Raw genomic sequence first — 24,557 nt, forward strand, 5'->3', positions numbered from 1 at the left:
GAATAAATGTCATTTTTGAAACTACAAAAGGTTTGAACTGCGATGCTTCACGCCCACATACTTTTCATGAAGCGCGATAGCGTGACATACCCCCATGTAATTTCAAAAATGAAACCTATTTCGTAGATAAAGAGACATACAAAACTAAGTTTATTATCTAAAAGCACAGCAAAAAAAGTATGGAAATTAACTATGACGGAACGGCAGACAGACGGACGAAGAGGGGTAACGCTATATATTTCCCGAGCCATTTCATGGCGTGGTCATAAGGGGGGAGGGAGAGAGGGGAGGAGGAGGAGAAAATATAGCCGCATGTGAAACCCTTTGAAAATTGTCTGGATCCGTCCAGTTCATTTTACAGGTACAAGTCATAACTGATAAGATTAACTTTGAGTTCGTTGTACAGTGTAAAGTTGATTGTGTAATGTTCCGAGAGCTTCTTTTCTTCATTTCTGTCAGTCATTGTAAGTACCATTTATACATGTGACAGGGATTGCTATCTGATGTCCAGTTGCGGATTTAGAGGGGGCGCAGCCTGCGCCCCCCCCCCCCCCTAAAATTTTCAAATTTAAGGTAAATCGCGGTATCTTGTTTCGGAAATGTATTAAACGATAAAAGAAGCAATAATTTCTTCCACTCCCGGAAAAATAAATGACAAAATCCTTTGATTTCTTGAATTACTTTATTGGGAGAACTTAATTCCCCCCCCCCCCCCCCCCCCCAAAAAACCCCTTAAGATTTGTGTCATTTTATTAATTTCACCTTATTAAAATGATAGAAAATAGTACAAATGACTTAATAGGAGAAATATTTCAAGCCCCATAAAATCTGTAAAATCCAGGAGCTTCGCCCCCTGGACCCCCACCACTGCCTCATAAAGTGGCGCCCCCCGTAACCACAATTCCTGGATCCGCCCCTGATGTCAATAGATATACATGAACATACACGAACTACGTACACAGAACTTAGCTCCACTTCTATTAATTGTTATTAGTTCCCTACCGGTGTAACCGAAGGGGACTAGAGATTTCCTCTTTGTCTATACGCCCGTCTGTCCGTCTGTTTCTCTTTTTCATCTGTTTTGATTCAGGAAGCTGAAATCTAGTATGTGGTTTACTACTGCATGTTCACAAATTAAACATTTCGACATAGTTGGGTGATTTTTACATGATGCATGGGACTTTGAGTCGAATATAGATTTCTAAATTTTCTTGATAATATCTTAAGTTAGATATTTTGGAAAATTTTAGATGGTTATTGAATGAGTAAATACATATTAAAGGTTCACTTTCGTTATAGTTGAATTATTTTATCAAAAACTGTATAACTTAGTCCAATGGTTGACTTAATTAATTCTTGTACCTTGTCTAGTTCTCTGTATTTTTTATTGTGTGAAATCTATTCAATTTTAGGCATACCCATTTGTAATTGAGTCTATCATATCCTCCGCATCTATTTACATGAGATCGGAATTATAATATTCCCTGCTATTAAAAAAAAGTAATATCTGCCTGCTCATCCAAATATAATATAGTACATGCTCTCCATTTAATGACATCCCCCGAATAAATAGGGGCGCCGTTAGGGGTCATGAATTACTTTAACAATACTTCCAGAATGCTTGTTTAGTACCAATTACCAGTTTACATAGATAGTTTTCTATTATTTCTTTGAGAAATAGAAGCATTTTTGATTTTAAAAAATTAAATAAATACAGAAATTCATTGAAAGATGATCTATGCATATCCTGCAATTCTAGAATTGATATGATATTTGCTTATTGAAAAACGATAGTCTAAAGTAACATATTCAATAGAAGAACCAGATATTACAGTTTCGCATGACAAAGTTCAGATTTTGTCTTTGTTTGGTATGTTCCACCACTGTAAGAAATCTTTCCAGAAATTTCTTAGACAATCACAAAGAAAAAACGATACAATAAACATGTATATGGTTTAGTGTGTCCGTCTCTAAGATATTGCGGTAACTCGTCAAAGGCCAGGGTCAGTACTAAAAGTTGACTCACAGTGGTTTACAGTTAATAACGCAAACAACTAAACTTTAGTGCATGGTAAGATTACCACGCGGAGAAAATATTCTGAGCCCGGCTCACCCCCAGGCAATATTATTAACGAGTGAAGGTATACAACTCTAAATATAGGGTGTCCAAGTTCGCCGATGAAAAAACAATAAACCAAATGATATAAAATTCTACTCTGTATTCTAATATATTCTTAAAGAATTAATTTACATCACTACCAAAGTTCATCCCAAAATTCCGCATCCTTCCCAAGATATGCAGAAATGAATTCAAAAAAATATCTAATATTTTTCAGTCGAATTTTAGCTCGGTCCTGGCATTGTACTAAATAGAATGTTTGTGAATTGCAACAAGCAATTACATAGAATGTGCAACATTAGATATCATTTTAATGTGGAATTTCTTACTCCAATTAATAAACTGAAGACTGTAATATCTCCGAGTGAAACTCACTACCAGTGCCATTAACTACCCAAATTGACATAAATGTTATAAATGTTAATGTGGTTGGGATAAAAATAGACACGATAAGAGCTGTGTATTTTATAAAGATTTGTTATTAGCATAATTTATATATCATATCGAATTATTATTTATCAAAATTTATTCTTCACTCATGGAGACATTACCATTGCCGGTGAAGGGCAGCAAAATTTAGGCCTATGCTAGGCGCTTACGGCCTTTGAGCAGAGAGGGATCTTTATCGTGCCACACTTGCTGTGACACGGGGCTCGATTTTGGCAATTTTATAAGGGACCGCCTTATTTAGTCGCTCTTACGACAAGCAAGGGTTACTGAGGACCTATTCTAACCCGGATCCCGTGGTTGCAGACAGTTTTACAATATATGGAGAAAATGGTGTAGGGTTAATGACGGCGATCTAATTCTTGGAAGATTTTTCTTTTCAAAAGTTTCTGTGACGTCAGGTAAACTATTTGTGTACATGAAAGGTGAAGATAACGAATAGTGATCAATCTCATAACTCCTACAAGCAATACAAAATAGATAGTTGGGCAAACACGGACCCCTGGACACACCAGAGGTGGGATCAGGTGCCTAGGAGGAGTAAGCATCCCCTGTATGTCAATAAAGAACAATATTCTCGCTTTCCTTTGAGAAAACGTCTAGTACATTATCATGAATAATACCGAAATTTTGAGAGTTTGAAGCGAGCAACCGAGAATTAAATGGCGGCTTATTCGGTCCCTTCTATCATATTATACTATATATACCAGTTTGATCATATTGTGTCAAAACCCTGTGGTATGTTTAATTTGGACTGCCAATTTACTAGATGTGCAGCAGAAATGCGTTGATCTAATGCAAAATGTGCTATTTATTAGGTAAAAACGTTTGATTTTTCAGCCCATGGCGGTACTTGGAGCAGCCCGACCTGTGCTCCGGGTCGTCACACCATCACTCATCTGTTCGAGTGGAAATGGAGCGATGTAGCTGCAGAGTGTGAACGGTTTCTGGGTCCGCACGGATACTGTGGTGTCCAGGTGTGTAACAAAATAAAAAGCAGTATCTCATGGTCTGTTTACTGGCAATGAAAGTCTTTGGTGATTAGGTTTTCCAACAGTTTGTTGAAATCCCCATAGGCACAAATTGTGCTCCTTTTTTAGCTTACCTATTTTTATCTTCTTATGGAGCAGAATTTATTCAAAAATTTGTGTGAGAAAAAAATCTCTTGCTGTGGCCTTCAATGCGACATTAGATATATCGACCACGTTTTATCTATTAACAATAATAATTTTCATTCATAGGTTGATTCGATATATCCCAGTGAAATCAAAATAAAAGACACCTCAGAGTCGTCTACTTCTGCTTCATACTTAGATATTTCATTGAAAGTAGATATTAACGTCAAACTAACAACCCAACTTTATGATTTCAGCGTCTTCATCGTCAACTTCCCATATTTGTGTAGCAATATTCCATTATCACCTGCATATGATGTTTATATCTCTCAATACACAAAAGCTTGTACTGCGTATGTTCAGTTTTTAAATTGTTTCATACCGATTCTAAGGCCGTACTTGGTACACTGATTTTGACTACGGATAACTCCGTTTATCTGATCAAGATATAGGGCTCACGGCGGGTGTGACCGGTCAACAGGGGATGCTTACTCCTCCTAGGCACCTGATCCCACCTCTGGTATATCCAGGGGTCCGTGTTTGCCCAACTCTTTATTTTGTATTGCTTATAGGAGTTATGCGATTGATTACTGTTCGTTATTTTTACCTTTCATTGACAAGGGACTGCAACTAGATGATGTGTTGCAATTTTTGTAAGGTAACAGTTGAAAAGCTTTATAACCGATATTCCCTCCGGGCAATGTTTTGTTTTGACCCACCCCTACACTGAATCTCGAATACTGTCACTTATAATGAATTTTAGAAATTGTCGCTGTATTCCGGTCGATTGTTGAAGTAGAATTCGTGACATTCCAATGTCTCGCTCACCTCAACTTCAAAGCAATGATGTTTGAAGTATCAACCTAGTATATACTTAAGCTTAAGCATTATTTTATCAGTACTTCAGTGGTTTTCATGCAACAGATTTTCTCAAACTTTTATCGACATCCTTCCTTGTACGGAGTGCCGAGTGAATAAACTTATCAAATGACTGTTCGTTGTTTCGAGTTAACCGCTCTTTTTGATACGTTAGTAATGTTTTTACCTAGTTCTTATAGTCTTCGTACATATACATATGTACTGGTAAAGGTGTTTTGTTACAGCTAATAAAACACGCCTACATGCACCTTCCTTTTCGTAATTAGTAGATCTTGTCAATTTCCTGATACATACATTGCACATCAATCTCGGGTGTATTTTGCGAGTGAAAGCACTATCGTGGAATCGTATGAAAGTTGGGTGTCTTTCACCACATACGGTCCAGTCTGTATAGCCAGAATATCGAATATACAAGATGCACCTCTTCTGCTGTGCGACCGTCATAGGGTACAATTATTGAGCTATAAGATTCAGCCACGATAGTCGCCTTACAATTTATAACGATGGAACATTTACAGGACTATCGTGGGTTTTACGTGGACTAATAGTAGAAAAATTGCAAGTTTATCAGGACCGAAGATGAATTTGACTACGGATTACTCCGTTTACCTTATGAAGATATAGGATTCACGGCAGGTGTGACCGGTCGACAGGAGATGCTTACTCCTCCTAGGCAGCTGATCCCACCTCTGGTATGTCCAGGTGTCCGTGTTTGCCCTACTCTTAATTTTGTATTCTTTATTTGAGCTATGAGATTGATCTTCACCTTTTCATGATACAGTAATCGTACGAAATGCATAGATCCGATGTAAAATTTTGAGGCGATGTTTAAGGACACATTCGATATAGATTGATTGAATACTGTTTAACGTCCCTCTCGAGAATGTTTCACTCATATGGAGACGTCACCACTGCCGGTGAAGGGCTGCAACATTTCGGCCTATGCTCGGCGCTTATGGCCTTATAGCACACCTGCTGTGACACGGGACCTCGGTTTTTGCGGTCTCATCCGAAGAACCGCCCCATTCAGTCGCCCTCTAAGACAAGCAGGGGGTACTGAGGACCTATTCTAACCCGGATCCCCAGAGGATCATTCGATATAGAATTGTGCACTCCCTACACTAACGGTATAACAGCATTTTCGTCGCAAAGCACTTGAAATTTGCACACACAACAGCGACTATGCTCGCCTATAATCTGTTGTACACCTTTGTATATCCGCTTCACAAAGTATGCAAGAGGGTTTCATTCGACGTCAGATCCATGTCGTAGGCTACCGTATATTGTACGATGATTTTGACCTCTGTCTTGAACAGAATACACATCATTGAATCTGCCAATCTATATATTAGTCATCTGAGAAGACGTTTACAGATTTCACCAGCAAATGAAAATAGAGTGATGATCAATCCCAGCAGACCATGGTATGAGAGATATCAGCCTGTATCGTACAAAATGGTCACCAGAAGCGGAAACGAGGCTGATTTCCGGGACATGGTACAAAGATGTAACAAGGTTAATGTCAGGTACGAATAAAGGCTTATAGTTATGGATCTACGTCCAATTACAGCTTTATAGTGTCTTCATTTGGCTCAAAACGCCTTCAAAAACTTTGGTAAAAGCTTAGAATATGATGATTGTCATGTCATAGAATTTTTATACTTAATCTGTCATCGTATGCTGAAGAATGTTAACATATTATGAATAAGAGGAGATTCAAAGGTGAAGGTCATCTACATGTATATGCTAAGTGACTTAAAGTCGACCTATACATGGCCTACGTCACATTCAAATGTAAATGCGGAACCACGCGTCCGTTTTCCGAAATGTGGTATTTTAAAGATATCAGTTTGATTTTTACATGGTGATATGATTGTCCGATATTGACTCCTTCCAAGGCGTTCTTATCACCTGCGGTCAAATTTTGTATTTTAAAAAAAGGGGGGGGGGAGCTAAAGATGATTCAAGCTTTAGATAAAAATCGGTTGGAGAACAGACAACATTTTGGCGGATGAGGGCGTCCGTGAGATACATTGACTATTCACGTATGTAAGAGTTTTACAATGATCCATGTTCAACATATGGAATTACGCGGGCATCAGAAAGTTGGAGAGACGGATGGGAAAGGGGGGCCAATTCATATTTCCACCAGCATCATAATAATAATATTATTTCTTTTGTGAGGATCCGGGTTAAAGTAGGTCCTCAGTACCCCCTGCTTGTCGCAAGAGGCGACTAAATGGAACGGTCCTTCGGATGAGACAACAAAAACAGAGGCCCCGTGTCACAGCAGGTGTGGCACGCTAAAAATCCCTACTCAAAGACCGTCGGCGTCGAGCATAGGCCTAAGTTTAGCAGCCCTTCACCGGCAATGGTGACGTCTCCATATGTGTAAAAAATTCTCGAGCACAATGATTGCTAATTCAAAACTACGCAGCTGTTGACTCCAAATTATCATGAACAAATACATGGTAAGCTTGTGTAAAAATAAAAGTTCACACTTTGCTGCTCCAGTGACCACAGATATCGTAGTTGACTTGTGTTCGCTGCTCCAATGTTGCAGATATTGACGCAAGCTTCAAAGAACGGCTGCAAATAATTTGTTTATTTCACCGACCGTCTGTCATTTTTTCCTCATCCCCTCTGCTTTTTTTCAAAATTATTGGGGCGGCATCTGTATAACGCGATTACAACTGTAGTTCCTTATTGAGATTGCATCTACATAGATCGGCGTAAGTGGTGTACATGTACGTATATCCAGTTTATGAACATACAAATGATTCCATGATAAAAGATATAACACACATTACACACATGCATGATCATAATAGCAAACCTATCAAAATTCAGTTTGTTATTTTCGTTTTACATTCACATTGTGAATACCCTCTTCTAGAATGATCTGTTTTCAGATAAAATGTAAAATCTAATTGCAAACCACATGTATCTATAATACTTATAGTTTAACATAGTTCAAATTATTATCCAAGGTTGTAAATATACTCAATACATGTCGTATGAAAATATGATAATGTATAATTCAAGATTTTTTGGGGGTGGGGTGTACTTGTTATAGAGCTTATAGCTTTTAAAATGAAACGTCAACATATGATTTTCTTACGCAAATCCTTTTTCTGAGATAATAATCTGTAAATCAGAAACAATTTATTCAAGGTTTAGTCCATAAAAATTGGGGGAAAAGACCAATATTGACATCAAATTGCATTTTCAACAATATTTCTTTTAACATGTGTGGGCTCACAAAGTGTACATTATGAAAATAGTTATTCAAATATATTAAAATAAATTATTACATATCATTAAATAATGGGTATATAGTCTATGTTGCTTATTACAGCCCATTTGTTTTGGACAAATAATAATTATCAAGAAAAATAAGAAGGAGGAATACATTTTCATTAATACTGATTATATGTGGATGGGGTACTTACTTTTGAGAAGCAATAACAATGAAATTAGCATGTTGACATATATATTTTTCAATGTTTATCTATTACTGGAATATATATCTATCTTATAAAGGCAATATTTTCATGATTGAGTCCATTTAAGGCCGAGTATAGGTCTACCTTAAAACACGCAGTACTAAAGTTTGAATAGGTATATTGAAGCAGTTGCTTACTTATTCAACGTTCAAGATGTGATTACTTGGACTTAAACATTTTCATGATACTTTTGTCTTTGACGGTTTGTCGTAGGCTCAGGAAACTCATTCTTGCCCTGAGATTTAGTCCTCTATTACAGTATGCATGATTTTGAATCAGTTACCATACAATAACAAAACTCAAATCAAGGAACAGATGATATTTGGAAAGAATGTCCTAAAGACAAGTTCTAACCTCTCTTGTCTTTAGCGAGATGCATATTCATAAAAAAAATCCGTTTCAGAATCTTCGTTGATGTTGTGTTTAATCACATGACCGGGGTCGGAGACACGGGCACAGGAACCGGTGGTTCTCATTGGGACGGAAATACACTGAGTTATCCCGGCGTGCCTTACTCTGCCTGGGATTTCAATGGAAAATCCGAATGTCACTCAAGCGACGATGATATTCATAACTACAATGACCCGAATGAAGTTCGTAACTGTCGTTTGCTAAGTATAGCGGATCTGAAACTTTCCAAGGATTACGTACGGGATACCATAGCAGGATACCTAAACCACCTCATCAGCCTGGGGGTGGCTGGATTCAGAGTGGATGCTGCGAAACACATGTGGCCTGGAGACATCCGTGCTGTGTTTGGGAGACTGCATGATTTGAATACTAGCTATTTCCCGACAGGAACCAAACCGTTTATTTATCTGGAAGTGATTGATATGGGACATGAAGCAGTCAGTGCAACGGAGTACACCGGAATTGCCCGAGTCACAAACTTCATGTATGGAATCAAATTAGCTGATGTTTTCAGGTAGTTTCTTTTGGTATTTTAAAATTATCTTGGTATAGATCTGACTAAGTACTATATGACTGGATTATTGTATGACTTTGGTTTTACAATCAGACATAATAACCAGGCGAAATGGCTGAAAACGTGGGGGGAGCGATGGGGAATGATGAACACAAATGATGTAGTTGTTTTTCTCGACAACCATGACAATCAAAGAGGAGATGGTGGTGGAGGTATGTAAAACATACGTCATCAAGCAAATTGCCTATTTAGAGATTTACAGTAAAATTAAACATTTAATGGATTTAGTGAATGGTTACGCATCCTGATATCAACGTCCACCATCTCAAATGCTTTCATTCAATTTACAGTTTTCTTTTTGTGTGTGTGTGATTTCATACATTACGATTAAGGCTTCGGTTATAATACTGTAATTCTAAGTTTTATTGTATTTATTTTAGATTCTTATCATTGAGTAATATTGAAATAGGATTGATGAGTAAAGTTAAAATACAAAGACTAAAAAGAGGTCTAGAAACTAGATTGAATTAGATGTATTTCTTATGATGGCTGTTTTATTGTCGAATTTGTATTCTTTGTATAGGAAACGTTTTAAGTTTCTATGAACCACGTGCTTATAAAATGGCAACCGAGTTCATGCTGGCTCACCCTTACGGTTTTACACGAGTAATGAGCAGTTATAGGTGGACCAGGAATATTCAGGGAGGACATGATCTAAACTATTGGATGGGACCACCCCACAATGGGGACATGAGCATTAAGAGTCCTATCATCCATTCAGACATGACCTGTGACAACAACTGGGTGAGTTAAGAGTTTTTCCCCAAAAAATGTCGCAAAGCAATGTATGTACAGAAAGGATCAACTGTACCTTTCACTAGAATAAAATAACGTAGGCATAAATCTAGCTTTCTTAATTATGTACATTGTACATAACGTCATTTGTACTGAGAATACATTAGCTTAGAATTTCGCGAATGGGGTTTCCTCATGCTAATTGCAAAAAAGATCATCATTTAAAATTCTTCGTAGGTTTGTGAACACAGGTGGCGTCAAGTTTACAACATGGTTGCCTTCCGTAATGTTGTCATGGGAACACCGCTGAGTAATTGGTGGGACGATGGTGACTATGCCATTGCTTTCTCCCGAGGAAACAAGGGTTTCATCATCATCAACGCAGGCACATCGGATATAAATGTAAATTTACCAACAGGTTTAACGCAGGGTTCATATTGTGACGTAATTTCCGGTGATTATGAAAATGGAAAGTGCACTGGAAATGTAGTTCACGTGGGAGGAGACGGCCACGCTCATTTCCATATAAGTCACAACAGTGAGGATCCAGTTGTGGCAATACATATCGGTAAGTTCTATTTTATTATTAGCATAAGGAAACGACTGCTACAATGATTGACCTAAATCACGAATTCTACTACATTAATCGACTTTTTCCTTTATTTTGTAGGAGCAAGGATAGGATCTTTAAAGAAAGTTACAACATAATAAATTAAATATTCTTTCTTTAAATAAACTTTCTTTTCAATCAAAACTACAGTAGAATTGGAATCCGAGATCAGCGAAAATAATGAGTAAAATGTTTGCTGATTTTTATTTGAAATTGAGAAATATTCGAGAGGGTACCTGGTGTGTGTAGACCATGATATGGCCTTTCTGTTATAATATTTGATACGTAATAATTAATCATGAGAAAATTGATACTCATCTCGCTTGCACTTTGTATTTTCTAATGCAACAATACAGTCGATGACTGATAATTCATTGTTGTGATTGATTGTATATTGTTTAACGTCTCTCTCGAGAATATTTCACTCATATGGAGACGTCACCATTACCGGTGAAGGGCCACAAAATTTAGGCCTATGCTCAGCGCTTATGGCCTTTGAGCAGGGAGGGATCTTTATCGTGCCACACCTGCTGTGACACAGGACCTCGGTTTTTGCGGTCTCATCCGAAGGGTCGCCCCATTTAGTCGCCTCTTACGACAAGCAAGGGGTACTGGGGACCTATTCTAACCGAATCCCCACGGGACTCAATTTTGTGTTTTAAAACAAATTCATAAATGACTGAAGAGCACTTGTAAATCAGCATAAATCAATCGTCTGCGTTCCGAGAACGATAAACATGTAAACATGGCGACGCAATGAGAATTTGTTTCTTGAACTGTGTAATGTGAGTATACAAGTATACAAAGCAATTGATACACAATGTAATCCGTTAACATCAAACTAGAAACTTGAAATATTTTTTACAATAGCTACCACCTCATCTTTTTCGTCAGCAAAAACATTGTAGACCGTTTCGAAAACTGTCATGACGTCACAGTGACCTAATTCGTAGCTGGATAGGAAAACAATCGGCTGTATATTTCTGAGCCGTAGTAGAATAGAGATAAAGTTCTTGTTTTCGTGTATGTTGCAGGATAACCTCCTTGGTCTGGAAATACTTTATATTTCAAAACATTTCTCGCAACATGCATGAAAACGCAATCGTTATTTCTTAACGTAGTTCCACACTCCTGTGACGTCATAAGATTGTGCAAAGTCAATAATTTAATGACTGGAACATAAATTTTGTTGGAGTCTTTTTCAATAGTCATTGTAAAAAATCTTGTTAGCCATAAAATATTTCAAAAGTCTTAGTTATATTTGAATAGTCAATTATGCGTTTCAAAATATTGAATCCAAGGACAATAACTCTGTTTTCATTAAATTATTTATCAAGTCCATAATGCAATAGATTTCCTATATTTTTCACAAACATTTTACCAAGGTGATAAGGAATTATAATCTGTGTCTTTTCATGAAATTACATAAAATTTTAATCCATGAGTGGTTTTGAATAGCTCAGTTGTATGGTACCAGACTTAGGGTTTTTATGGGGGTATACATACTCTGGAAGCTATAGATTTGAAATTATTAAGGAAAGGTATGGATTTTTTTCCATAAATAACTATAACAGATGTACATTTACTAATATAACCAGAAAAAATGATATGTAAACCATGCTATAAGGAAATTGTGTCCATATTTGTTTGTTTTTTAACATTTTGGAGAGTAAGGCTAATTCAATATTTTGCACTTATTATACTAAAACTTGATGAACATAGTGAAAATGACATGTGTTTTAGTTCTTGACATGTTTCCTGATAAATAAATGCAATTTAAAATTTTTGTTGTTGTTTTTATTTTAAAATAACAACAGATAACTGTTTCCAATGAATTTCATAAAAATCTACATAGGGTACATTACTTCAGTAGTGTCTGTAATGAAAATAAATCTGGAAATCCTTAACTAATTTGCCTTTTCTCATTACTCTGAATGTTAATCTATTGATTCCAAACAAAAAAATGCTACCTAAACCCCAAAAATCCAGGACTAAGGACCCACCTTAAATAAACCAGCTACTGAAAGTAAAAAAAAAAAGAAGAAAAAGCTACTAGTAGCCAGCTACCACAAGGAATCTAGGCTATAAACTACCGATAACCAGCTACAAATAAAAAAGGTTACTGGGTTTGATTATAACAATTTAGATGGCGAGGAGTAATTTTCAAATAAGAATATGCTATCGTGCTTGATTTTGCTAGCTACTTAACCTTTGCAGTGCAAAATACGAATAAACGTTGCAAGCTGAGTGTTAAACTTAAATAGGTAGGTATTTACTCTTTAGCAATACTCAATTCGTGGTAAAATACATGAAGAGTGAATTGAGCTTAAATACGTCTAATGGATAAAACCATTAACTTACGTAACTACTTATAGTATTAAAGAAACAAAATGTGTATATATTAACGAATTCATATGGGGTTGTATCAGGACTTTGACTGAATTCCTCAGAAATCAGTGAAAAATTGGTCAACAAGAGTACCGCAAACGGTACAATATACGCCCATCGGATAGTGAAATTCAACGTGAAAGCATATTATGCACTCTGCATTGATACAACACATATTCAGAATAGAAAAGCCTTAAAGTGGGTCATGGTGCACCAATTAATTCATCAGACTTGTGAACTGATTAATATGTATTTCTCTGAGAGGGAGGTTGTGACAAAACGTCAATGCAATATATATATATATATATATATATATATATATATATATATATGAATGATAAAAAGCCCAGGAAACCATTTGATCTACTTTTAGCCCTAAAGTAGGTTATGGTGCACCAATTAAATTGAAATGTGAACTGATTATGTATTTCTCTGAGGGAGGATTTGACAAAATTTCAGACCAATACCTGTGACCATACTGAAAAAAATCTGGAAAACTGTTTGACCTACTTCTACCCCTAAAATAGTTCATAGTGCACCAATCCAGCTGAAATGCTACATGTAACTGCACTTGTATTCCTCCGAGAGGAAGCCTTTGACTAAATATCAGTGCAATATCTGTACCCGTAATGAAAAAAAAAGCCTGGAAAACTGTTTGACCTATCTTTAGCCCAACAGTAGGTGGTGAAATGCTAACTGAACTTGTATTCCTCCGAGAGGAAGCCTTTGACTAAATATCAGGGCAATATTTGTATCCGTAATGAAAAAAGTCCGGCTGTTTGAATTATTTTTAGCCCAAAAGTAGGTCAAGGATGAACCAATTTAGCTGAAATGCAAACTGAACTTGTGTTCCTCCAAGAGGAAACCTTTGACTAAATATCAGGGTGATATCTGTAATGAAAAAAGTCCGGAAAACTTTGACCTATTTTTAGCCCAAAGGTAGGTCAAAGGATGGACCAGCTGAAATGCAAACTGAACTTGCATTTCAGGGCAATATCAGTATCGGTAAGGAAAAAAGCCCGAAAAACTGTTTGACCTACTTATAGCCGTAAAGTAAGTCAAGGAAGGACCAATCCAGCTGAAATGCATTCTCATTCTTACACTTTTTAAGGGAGAAATTGTGACCATATTTTCATCTGTTACGGAAAAAAAGTCCGGAAAACATGACATGACAGCCAGCCAGCCAGACTCACGGACAGCATCATAACATAATATGTCCCGTCTAATGACGGACGTATAAAAAGGGAGAACACCTCACGCAACATGGAAAATATAATTTTAGATCAAACTCAGTGTTTCATTATTTCGAAAATTGAGCCAATCAAAGGATCACACCCCTGTTATATATACACACGGAAGGGGGTGATTTTAACATAATATCCCAATACTTCAGATAGCATACTAAGTAATATCAGCTATTAATAATTTTGATGAAAAAAACCCTTCAATTTTCAATGATGAATGGTAGTGATCTGACGGGCTCGAAAATATAAGTTCAATAGGGGCATTACACTTACTTACTTAGGAACATTGGCCATCGACGACAGTCCTCCAATGAACACGATTCTCGGCTGCTTTTGCGGCGTCATGCCAGGTCATGTCCTGCGCCTTTAATTCTGCCTCCCGAGTCACGCCTCCAGGTGTTTCTTGGACGTCCCCTCTTTCTCTTGCACTGCGGGTTCCAGATCAGGGCCTGGCGTGTGGTGCTGGAAGGTGGCTTCCTTAGGGTGTGTCCAATCCAGCCCTCACTTCCTCCGTCTGATTTGCATGTCTAATAGTTCCTGCCCTGCTCTTATATATTTCTTCATTTGTGATCTTTTCAGGCCATCGGATATTGAAGATGCGCCTCACACAGGTGTTGTAAAATGTCTGGATCTTCTGCAGGGTTGATTTTGGTCGATCTCCATGTCTCTGCTCCATACATTAAGACGGACTTAACATTGGAGTTGAGGATCCGCAGTTTGGTAGTAATGTGGATGTTCTTTGAGGCCCATATGTTCTTTAGTATGGTAAACGCAGCTCTTGCCTTGCCGATTCTTGATTTGATGGCACGGTCTGTGCCATCCTGTCTGTCCATCACACTCCCCAGGTAGATGAAAGACTCAACTCCTATGATGGGATCACCACCAACTGTGACTGGTAATTGGACAGTGGTGTTGATCTTCATCAATTCTGTTTTCTTCAAATTGATCTTGAGTCCCGTTCCTGCTGATGTTGTTTCAAGGTGAGTTGTTTTGTCCTGCATCTGACTGTGGTTGTGCGAAAGGAGAGCCAGGTCATCGGCAAAGTCGAGATCGTCGAGTTGCGTCAGGAGTGTCCACTGTATACCATTGTTCCTGCCTGATGTGGTAGTCCTCATGATCCAGTCAATAACCAAGAGGAAGAGGAATGGTGACAGCAAACATCCTTATCAAACTCCTGTCTTGACCTCAAAATTCTCGGACATCTGGCCAGCATGGGCAACCCTGCATGTCATGCCTTGGTAGGTGTTACGAATCAGGGAGACGAGCTTCTCGGGGACTCCATAGTGACTCAGTATCTTCCACAGTGTCTCATGGTCCACGCTGTCGAACGCTTTCTCGTGGTCGATGAAGTTGATATAGAGGAGGACTTCCACTCCAATGATTGTTCAATGATGATGCGCAAAACTTAACACATGATATTACCTACAGATAAAGAATGCAATGATTGTATAAAATCTGGTTGGTAAAATGGGTAGGGAGACCAGAACACACATTATTGCATATTTTCTGTAAACTATGCACCTACTGCCGAAAACCTTGCATTTTTTTCATTCATGGAGAGTTGAATTTGATACTTAATGCATTATTTGACCATTTTAATGTCTTTTATTTTACTTATCGGCGATTTTTCAAAACCCGGACCAATAGGAAACCGGATGGGGTTGACCTGGGCTGGCATTATTTATTCCGATTTAGTTGCTACTGTTTTTTATTAATTAACCGTAGTTGTGAGATGAAAGTGATATCCATTCATAATTAGTAATTGATGGGAAGCTGAATTACGTTCAGGATGCGTCGAAGATGAAAGTGACAGCTAACACCTTCAGTTTATTTGGAAGTTTAATATTCGGCCATGGGTTACCCGTGTCTGGTTTCCTTTTGACCCGGGTTTTAATAAATCGTAAATATCAAATATATAAGAGTCACATAACAGGTACTGCAGCATTTTGGTGATAAATTGTCATAATATTTATCTAAATTGTGTCTAGTTTCATTGTTGTGTAACATATATCAGTTGTAATCACAGAAAAATGTGTATTTTTTCTCGCTACCCTTTTTACCAACCTGAAATAAACAATCATTGAAATTTTCACAGTGAAGCAAAATTATGCCGTAATTTTTGTAGCGAAGACCCAATATATCATCCAGATTAAGAAGTTTCACATCAAACGAAAATAAAGTAACGAAGAAAACTAGAAAATTCGGATTACCAAGGTGACCCGGCCCGGCCCGGTTTTTACTACCCATTTTACCAACTATCGCGCCGCGCCGCACCCCGAAAAAATGGCGAAAGGGAACTTTGGTCCAGTGGGAACACTGCTTCTTAACTACAAAGTTTCATGAAATTCTTTTGAGCGATCTCAGAGGAGTTGCACTGACAAGAACAGGCAGACGGGCTCGAAATCCTAAGTTCAAAAGGGGCATAACATAAAAAATATTGAATAAGAATTTCCTGGGAATATGCACATCTACACACTGTCACAGTATGTCCTTATCAACGAAAAAGTTTCACAAAATTCTGTTGAGCAGTCTCAGAGGAGTTGCGCTGACAAGAACAGGACAGACATGATGTCGAACGTTGATATTATGCCCACGACTCCGTCGTGAACGCTCCATCGTGGAACAGGTATGCTTTGCTTATTCTCTTGTGCAGCCATCACGAACAGGTTAGGCAAAATTCCGGATCCGGATACCACGGTTATCCCTTGACCATGGCAGGATAAAAGGCCTGTTTCCCTAGCTTTGGGAACTCGGATGAAAAAAAAAACCCATCTAGCTAATGATTGCACATGTTCCGCATCATTGCGATAACTATGTCCTTCCTTTGTTCTAGTTACCGCTCACATTGACTGGGCTGCACTCAGGACATGTATACTGGGGTACCGACTTCGAATAATTTTCACTAATACCCACACACTCCGGGTGAAACCAATCCAGACAGCTATTACATTGAACCATTAAGCCCTTTTGATTTGTCTTTAAACAAACACAATATTGTTTCCATCTAGTCCCCCTAGTTCCATTTTGGTCTCTTGGGGATACTGGACAAATCAGGCTTATTCAGCCTTTCCTGGTACCCATGTAAGGACCTGATTGTTCTGCTGGTTTCGGGTTTATTGTAGTCTTAGACCCACTCCCCGGGTTCACAGCACTTGACCTTGAACCCGTGCTCCCTAGCGGTCTCCCCGGAATAGCCACCTCTGGCACAAGAGAACCACCACTGTCTTAATTGGCGTCTTTCCCAGACAACTTCTGTGTATATAACCACAACCATCTCGAGAGTTGTTGGGACTCACACCTTTAAGTTTATCATGTAGCATTACCTTGACCTTTCTCCGAGACTTAACTGCCAACACTGTGTCGGATTTGGCCATTATGATGCCGGGACTTTCCAGACAGATTCCACTTACTTCCCTGCATTGCGACGCCAGTAAACCAAATCCCCTACTTTGAATTTACAGGTTCAAATCTTAAGATCATGACCCCTTTTCATCTTCTTTTTAGTCTTCAACTTCTGTCGAACAATGCCGTGTGCATTCTTCTCAAGGTCTCGCACATATCTATCTACCTCGCCCTCTTCCCCATTTTGAAAAGACTCCGAAGGAGGTGGAGTAAACATTAAAGTTGAAGGTATGTTGACTTCTCTACCCAGCATAAGTCGATTTGGCGCATAAACGGTGTGGCGATTGACTGTCGACCGCAATGCTTCAGCCAACTGGCCCGAGTACTTATTCCACGTTTTGGGCTGGCCGTCAATATAGCAACGGACCGCGTCCATCAACATACACTGTATGGTTATACCGTTCTACCTCTCCGTCGTAAGATGGTCTGTATGGCCTTGTCCTGGCTTTGTGAATCCCTAGTATGGTACAGATCTTGAGGAAAAGCTGGCTTTCAAAGTCACGATCTTGATCTGTAAAGATCTCGTAGGGATAGCCAAATCTGGAGAAAAGGTCATTAACGGCTGCCCTTGCCGTAACTTCCGCTGTTTGGAAAGGTAACGAAATATACTCTACCCATTTAGTAAAGTTATCGATCATCATGAGAATGTACTCATTTCCACCCTCAGTGCGGGGCAGTGGACCGAGAAAGTCTAAGTGTACCCTCTCCATCGGGCTCCTGGCTTGATAACTCTTAAATTCTGATCTATTTGGCAAAGAATCCCTTTTGTTTCTAGCACAAATATCACAAGTCCTGACATGTAATTTAATGTTATTGTCGATCCATCACCAGTGCAATTGTTGTTTTAAACGTTCCTTAGTTCTCCGAATTCCTTGATGACCAGACGACGGAATGTCATGACACAAGTGCATAACCTCGGACATCAGACCTCCCGGAACTAACAGCCGAAGTGACATGTCCAAGTCCTCAGGTACTCGCCAAATAACTCCAGTCTCGTCTAGGGGGAAACAATCTCTCTCCAGAACATAGCATTTCTCTTCCGGACTAGAGATCACCAAGTCACTCTCAGTTGGTAAAACCCCAGACTCTAAATACTGTTTCAGGTACGCTATAGCACTTTCAAACTTCTGCTAACTTCCTATGTCTGCAGAGCTGTAGGACGATAAAGAAATACCTCCATTAACACTGTCCCCATGAGTCAACTTACATATATGAGGCCATTGTTCCTCTATTTTGGGTTTAAAACGTGTTACTCCACTGACAGCAATCTCAAAACTTGGCACCCCAGGGCACCTGCTATCATTGGCACATGACCCCCTGCGTCCGACACAATAGCCTGGCTGAGAGCAGGACCTATCTGTTACCCTCCCCAGCGGAGTGACTTGCCCGCTCACAGGCAATTCTTGAAACCCCTGAGATAATGGAATCACGTCGTCTATCTCAGTGTTGAACTCATGCCAGCGTTCGTGCACTCGGCGGAAATACCTGCATCCACCGCAAGGCAAATCCTCTATCCGAACGTTAGTAGAATAATTCTGGCATGTGTCGGCTATGTCGCAGGACAACGCATCAGCGTTCAAATGCTGTTTCCCTGAACGGTGAACAGTCTGCATGTTATACTGGCTTAGCTCTTCGAGCTATTTGGTTCTGCGGATGTTTGAAATTCATCAGCCAGACAAGGCTGTGATGATCGGTCCTGACTGTGAATTCCCTGCCCAGCAGATAATGGCGGAATTGACGAGTAAACTTTTTACCGCCAGCAATTCTTTGCGGGTAGTACAGTACCGCTGTTGTTCTGCTGATAGCACTGTGCTGCCATAGCCGATTGTTCTTTCCTTCCCATTCTGAATTTGACTCAATTCCCCGCCTACGGCATAATCCAAGGCGTCCGTGTCTAGAATGAAGCGACCTTGAATGGTCAATATTCCTAATACTAGAGGCGTTGTCAATGAACAAACGAGTTTGTTAAATGCGTCTTGTTGCTCGGCTTCCCACCAAAAACCACCTTTTCCTGTAACCGCATAGAAAGGAGCAGCAATATGAGAAAACTGGGGAATAAAACTACGATGGTAGTTGGCGAATCCTAGAAATCGCTCAACACCCTTCACATCACATGACACAGTCCAGTCGCGGACTGCCTCAATGTGCTGGTCCCCCATCTCGACTCCTTGCTCGTTAACTGTTCTACACAAGAACTCGACTTTCATTCTGAACAGTTCACACTTCCGAGGTTTAAACTTCAAGCCATACTCTCGGAACCGCTCAAATACCTGTCGTAAATGAGCTTGTGCCGAAGCCCCCAACACCAAGATATCGTCCAGGAATGCTAGAACAATTTTCCTATTCAATCTGTCCAACACGAGATTGATGGCTCTAGCGAAGGTCGCAGGGGCGTTGCACAGACCAAAGCCCATCCTTGTAAAGTCAAATAATCCATACTTCGTAATAAAAGCTGTCTTTTTCTGGTCTTCTGGACGGATTTCAACCTGCCTATAGGCTGCATTGACGTCCAACTTTGAAAAACAACAGTTCTCCGCTATGGTGTCCATACACTCCTCTATTAGCGGCAGAGAGTACATGTACGTGTCTTTAACTGACTTTATTCAAGGTTCTGTACATGTATAGTCCATACACCAGCGGACACTCCCATCCTTTTTCCTTACAAGAACTGGCGCTGACGCCCAATCTGAGGAAGACAGTTCTTCAATTGATGGAACTTTGTTTTGTGTTGTCGTCATTTTGAACATGTATGACGCTTCGTTGTGGACGTCAACAATTTGAAATGTATGGAAACGTGTTGTTAACACAATTCAGCAATGTTACCGATAAAAAATGTAAATATAAGTAATAAGTATGGAACACCACATCTGTCTTAAGGCTACAAAATACGCATCATACTGTCATAACATACAATATTAAGTCTATTCTTGATATCATTAAGTCTATTCTTTATATCATTAAGTCTATTCTTTATATCGTTAGGTCTATTCTTTATATCATTAAGTCTATTCTTTATATCTTTAAATCTACTTGATATGATATGTAGTGGAAACCCTATCCTATGATGTCAAATCAATGTATTACATTGTCGAATGCGCATGGTATTCAGTCCAAAATCTATAACATTTCGTCAGAACCTCTACCCCGGGAATGATATGAGATTTACAACTCCTGTGCTATGTACATGACTATGTGTTTTCTTAGATAGTTTTTCAAATGTCGCACATTTTTCTTTAATGTTTAATTCTCCAGACTATTCAGGATGATTAACTACAACTTCAGTGAATAGATTCTCTGCATTTGTATGCATGTACATATATTGTCACTTGGGGTTCACATTTCTCTGCAGTTTTCTAGATGACCATGAACAGTTTTGAGTTAACTTGCTACAGTTTTGGGGAAATTTGAAGTAATTCACCCCCTACCCATTGGCTAATTTCAGAAAGCCCACATTTTCCCCATCTTCGCTTACCTCGTTCTAAAAATGTTTTTCTGCCAATTTCTTCTCATAGGATTTTTTCAACATAATTTTTTCCTAGTCTTGCTTTATCAGAAAAACACCATAGTCGTTTTGGACGCTCTTTTGTCCTGTCCACGCTAAACAGAGAAAATGCATAGATATAAACTTTTTTTAGTTGCATGATTTTTCCTGTTAATCACATGATATAAACAATCATTCTCGTTTCCTTTCCCTTTAAAAGTTCTGGCAACATGTGATACATCAGGCTGTTTTTATAGCCCACTGACACTCTGATAAAGTTCTGCATATTTACCATTTAGTTATTTGTCTCTTATTTTACAATTTTTTATTGTATTTTTACAGCCTTTTTTACTTTTGATTCCATGTTTACATTTAAATCTCCACCACGTGAATGTCCTACATTCATGCGCATATTACGAAGTAGTTCCAAAATTACATGTAGGACAATAAAACAGCGATTTTAAACAATTTACAGTAAGCATCAATTTAATTGCACCAAATTCATTTCATAATATGACTAAATATTTACTCCAAAACATAAATGTTGGATATTAGAAACTTTTACAAGATTTCTGTAAAAAGCGTTGACAGAGGTATAGAGAATTCTTTTCTCGTAGCCCTTTTGGTACGAGAAATTCCGAAAGTTTTTAATCATTCGGAAAACATAATATACAAAACCAACATTAAACGGTGCATTACAATGTACCTTGACAGAGTATTATAACGCAGCGTTATGTAATGTACGAACAAGAGAATGAAACCTAATTTGGACAAGTATGCATCATTTAAAACAGTATATAATATATAGAGACGACAAACTGATATAAGAAAATTAATTATATATCGTTTTGACATCATTATTGCACATTTGATCACATGTCATGCAAAAATGACTTAATAATGTATAGTTATGACATCATATAATAGTTTCTTCACTGCATATCATATCAAGTGGGGTTAATGATATAAAAGATGGACTTAATATAATATGGTTTTGGTGTCATTATTTAAAAAGATCGTATGCCATGTTGTTTTGATATAATCTTATAACGTCTGAATCCACTGGTTTATGAATGTGACTTAATGAAATACAGGTTAGACGAAATGTTATAGATTTTAGACTGAATATTATGCGCATTCGACAATGTATTACATTGATTTGACATCATAGGATAAGGTTTTCACTACACATCATATCAAGTAGACTTAAAAGATATAAAGAATAGACCTAACGATATCAAGAATAGACTTAATATTATACAGTTATTGACTGGGTTCGAGGACAACAGCTGTTTTGTTTGACCCGAGGACGGATCTGTAGCCCGAAACCGTAGGCTGAGGGCAACATATCCGTTCGAGGGTCAAACAAAACAGCTGTTGTCCGAGGACCCAGTCTATAACTGTTTTGTTATACACCTTAATTTTTAGGCTGTTTTACTAACACATGGTTTGTTGATTGTGTACGTTTATCAACGTATCCACTAGTGTAAAAGAAAACATGCCCAATATCATTACCGAAGTATGAAAGATCGGAAGATATAAATAAATCAATTAACGTTTATTATTCATGAATTTTCACAATATATATGTAAATATAACAACAAGGTCCACGTGAACAGAAACTACAGAAGCTGATTCTATTCTGGGGTTGAAATTTCAGGGTGTGTTTGTAATCATTAGCTTTTTAACTTTTAGTTTTTTCCACCATAGTCATTAATAACGACTGAACAGTTATTAAAACTGTATTTTGGACAAACATTTTCTTTCGAAACGCACGTGATTTGGTTATTGACGGTGCTAGGCTCAGGAATGTTAGACTGTGCAACGGTTGAATTCTGTTCAAGCACAGAAACCATCATATTGTTTAATTCCTGACTATCTATTTCTAGAAAGTCAACATTTTCTAAATTCGCATTATCAGAGCTTGTAGCAGTGATCACTTCTGGAGCTGGTGCTGTCTGTGGGATTACTTGTTCTGCCAATGCGTTAGACATTTCGCGTTTCTTTTTCTCCCGTGCTTTTGAGACGTAATGTTTTAAACTTGTTTCCGATTTATGTTTTGAGACAGTCATAATATGCCTCCCTTCATACCCACTTTCATCCAGAAGAGTTATGCAGGTAGCCCTAATGCAGTGATTACTGTACACTTTAGAAAGTTCTGCTTGTTTACTTATATTCTGCATCATTTGGCCGAGGGAGTTCTTGCCCAGAACCATGTTGTCATACCAAATCGATGGATCCTCACTTTCAGCTTGAAAACTCTTGGGCCGTTGCCATAAGAAATGACAACCTGGATTTAATTTCGTCAGGTATTTCTCGAAGCTTAGAACAGGGCAGTGTGGGGTTCCTAGAATAAAATTAAACTAAAATCAGTTTTTTAAAAAAAATACTTCTCTACAATTATTAAGTTCATAAAAATAAGATTAAGACAAGACAGAAAACTTTCTGAATGATATAACTATCTAGAACACACAAAGCAAAATGAAATTGATATTGGTTTCAAGTGTGCAACAAGTGAAATATACATGCCACGATATATATCTGGAAAAATGTTGTTAATCTCTATTTTATGGAATAGACAGGCTGACGTCAATCGCCTGTGAAACGTGTTGAAATGGCCCTAAGTATAACACTGATTCATATAAATTTTTACTAGTTTCTTACCTGGTTTTTCGTACATCCTACCACCACCATCATCCACATCATGTGTTCCACCCTGGTGATTTTTAGTGAGCCTTGGTTTCACATTTACAACATATCTCCTCCCACTAGCATCAGTGTTTACTACAAAATCTTTGGTCATATTGCGGCGGTTTTCCCTTCCGCGGTTACACAAAAACATCATCAGTTCAAAAAACACCTTAAATTGCAGAGATTTAGGGTCTTTAGTCGATAAAGTATCGGTTGAATACAATTTTCTTATATCTTCCTCGGAAATAATTTCCTTATGTTTGCTTTCACCACCCCTTTCCATTTTCAGCTTTTTCAAACAAGCATGAAAAATTTTGTTGGCCTCCTTGAATCTGTCGTCATTTACAATGTCAAATTTGTGCGTTTTTTCAAATGTTTTCTGTAAACCGTACCTGAGAGAAATCATTGTTTTCTTAGCATAAGGCCCTCCATTGCGATTTCTGACGTTACAATAAAATTTCTTCAGAACAAGAGCCAATTCTTCGGCAGGTATATCTTGTATATCATCGTAATTCCGTTGAAGCATTTCGTTGATATATTGTTCAAAAATATTTTTCGCAACGTTGATAACATTTTTCGTATTCCTGCTTTCCGTTTGATCTAATAGAGTCTGTATCTCATCATCACTAAAATTAGTAAACCTCGCCATTATGTAAAAACAGCAGACTGATAATCACGTGACTTGCGTAGCCAATAGAAATAGAGCAGACTATTGCCCGGTCAACAGTTCGAAAACTATTGACCGGTCAATAGACCACGAGTGTGAGAGTTGATTTAACAGTTGAAATGTTCGTTTTAGATTGTATTAGTTTTATGTAGGGAAAAAATTAAGGTGTATAACAATGTATGTTATGACAGTATGATGCGTATTTTGTAGCCTTAAGACAGATGTGGCGTTCCATAAATAAGGTATCATTTTAAAATATTTATCGGGATATAAATACGGGTTGGTACA

General features: G+C 38.2%; 3 protein-coding genes across 3 annotated transcripts; 1 reads left to right on the forward strand and 2 right to left on the reverse strand.

The window, feature by feature from the left end:
• The first annotated feature begins 391 nt into the window (after window positions 1-391).
• On the forward strand, window positions 392-10,522 carry LOC125671386 (alpha-amylase-like). Its single transcript, XM_048907112.2, has 8 exons — window positions 392-464; window positions 3,407-3,543; window positions 5,935-6,086; window positions 8,470-8,991; window positions 9,085-9,203; window positions 9,575-9,795; window positions 10,024-10,354; window positions 10,457-10,522. Exons 1-8 carry the CDS (start codon window positions 425-427, stop codon window positions 10,492-10,494), a joined length of 1,560 nt encoding a protein of 519 aa, XP_048763069.1. The 5' UTR covers window positions 392-424; the 3' UTR covers window positions 10,495-10,522.
• Window positions 10,523-14,603: 4,081 nt separating this feature from the next.
• LOC130053827 (uncharacterized) lies at window positions 14,604-15,143 on the reverse strand. The gene has a single exon (XM_056161429.1). It carries the CDS (start codon window positions 15,141-15,143, stop codon window positions 14,604-14,606), a length of 540 nt encoding a protein of 179 aa, XP_056017404.1.
• Window positions 15,144-22,348: 7,205 nt separating this feature from the next.
• Window positions 22,349-24,531, reverse strand: LOC125671387 (uncharacterized). The gene is made up of 2 exons (XM_048907113.2): window positions 23,576-24,531; window positions 22,349-23,258 (listed from the first exon to the last, which is right to left on the reverse strand). The coding sequence occupies exons 1-2, from the start codon at window positions 24,249-24,251 to the stop codon at window positions 22,603-22,605; spliced, it is 1,332 nt and encodes a 443-aa protein (XP_048763070.2). The 5' UTR covers window positions 24,252-24,531; the 3' UTR covers window positions 22,349-22,602.
• Window positions 24,532-24,557: the final 26 nt, after the last annotated feature.

The sequence above is a fragment of the Ostrea edulis genome, chromosome 4 (genome assembly GCF_947568905.1).
Source record: "Ostrea edulis chromosome 4, xbOstEdul1.1, whole genome shotgun sequence".
Taxonomy (NCBI): Eukaryota; Metazoa; Mollusca; class Bivalvia; order Ostreida; family Ostreidae; genus Ostrea; species Ostrea edulis.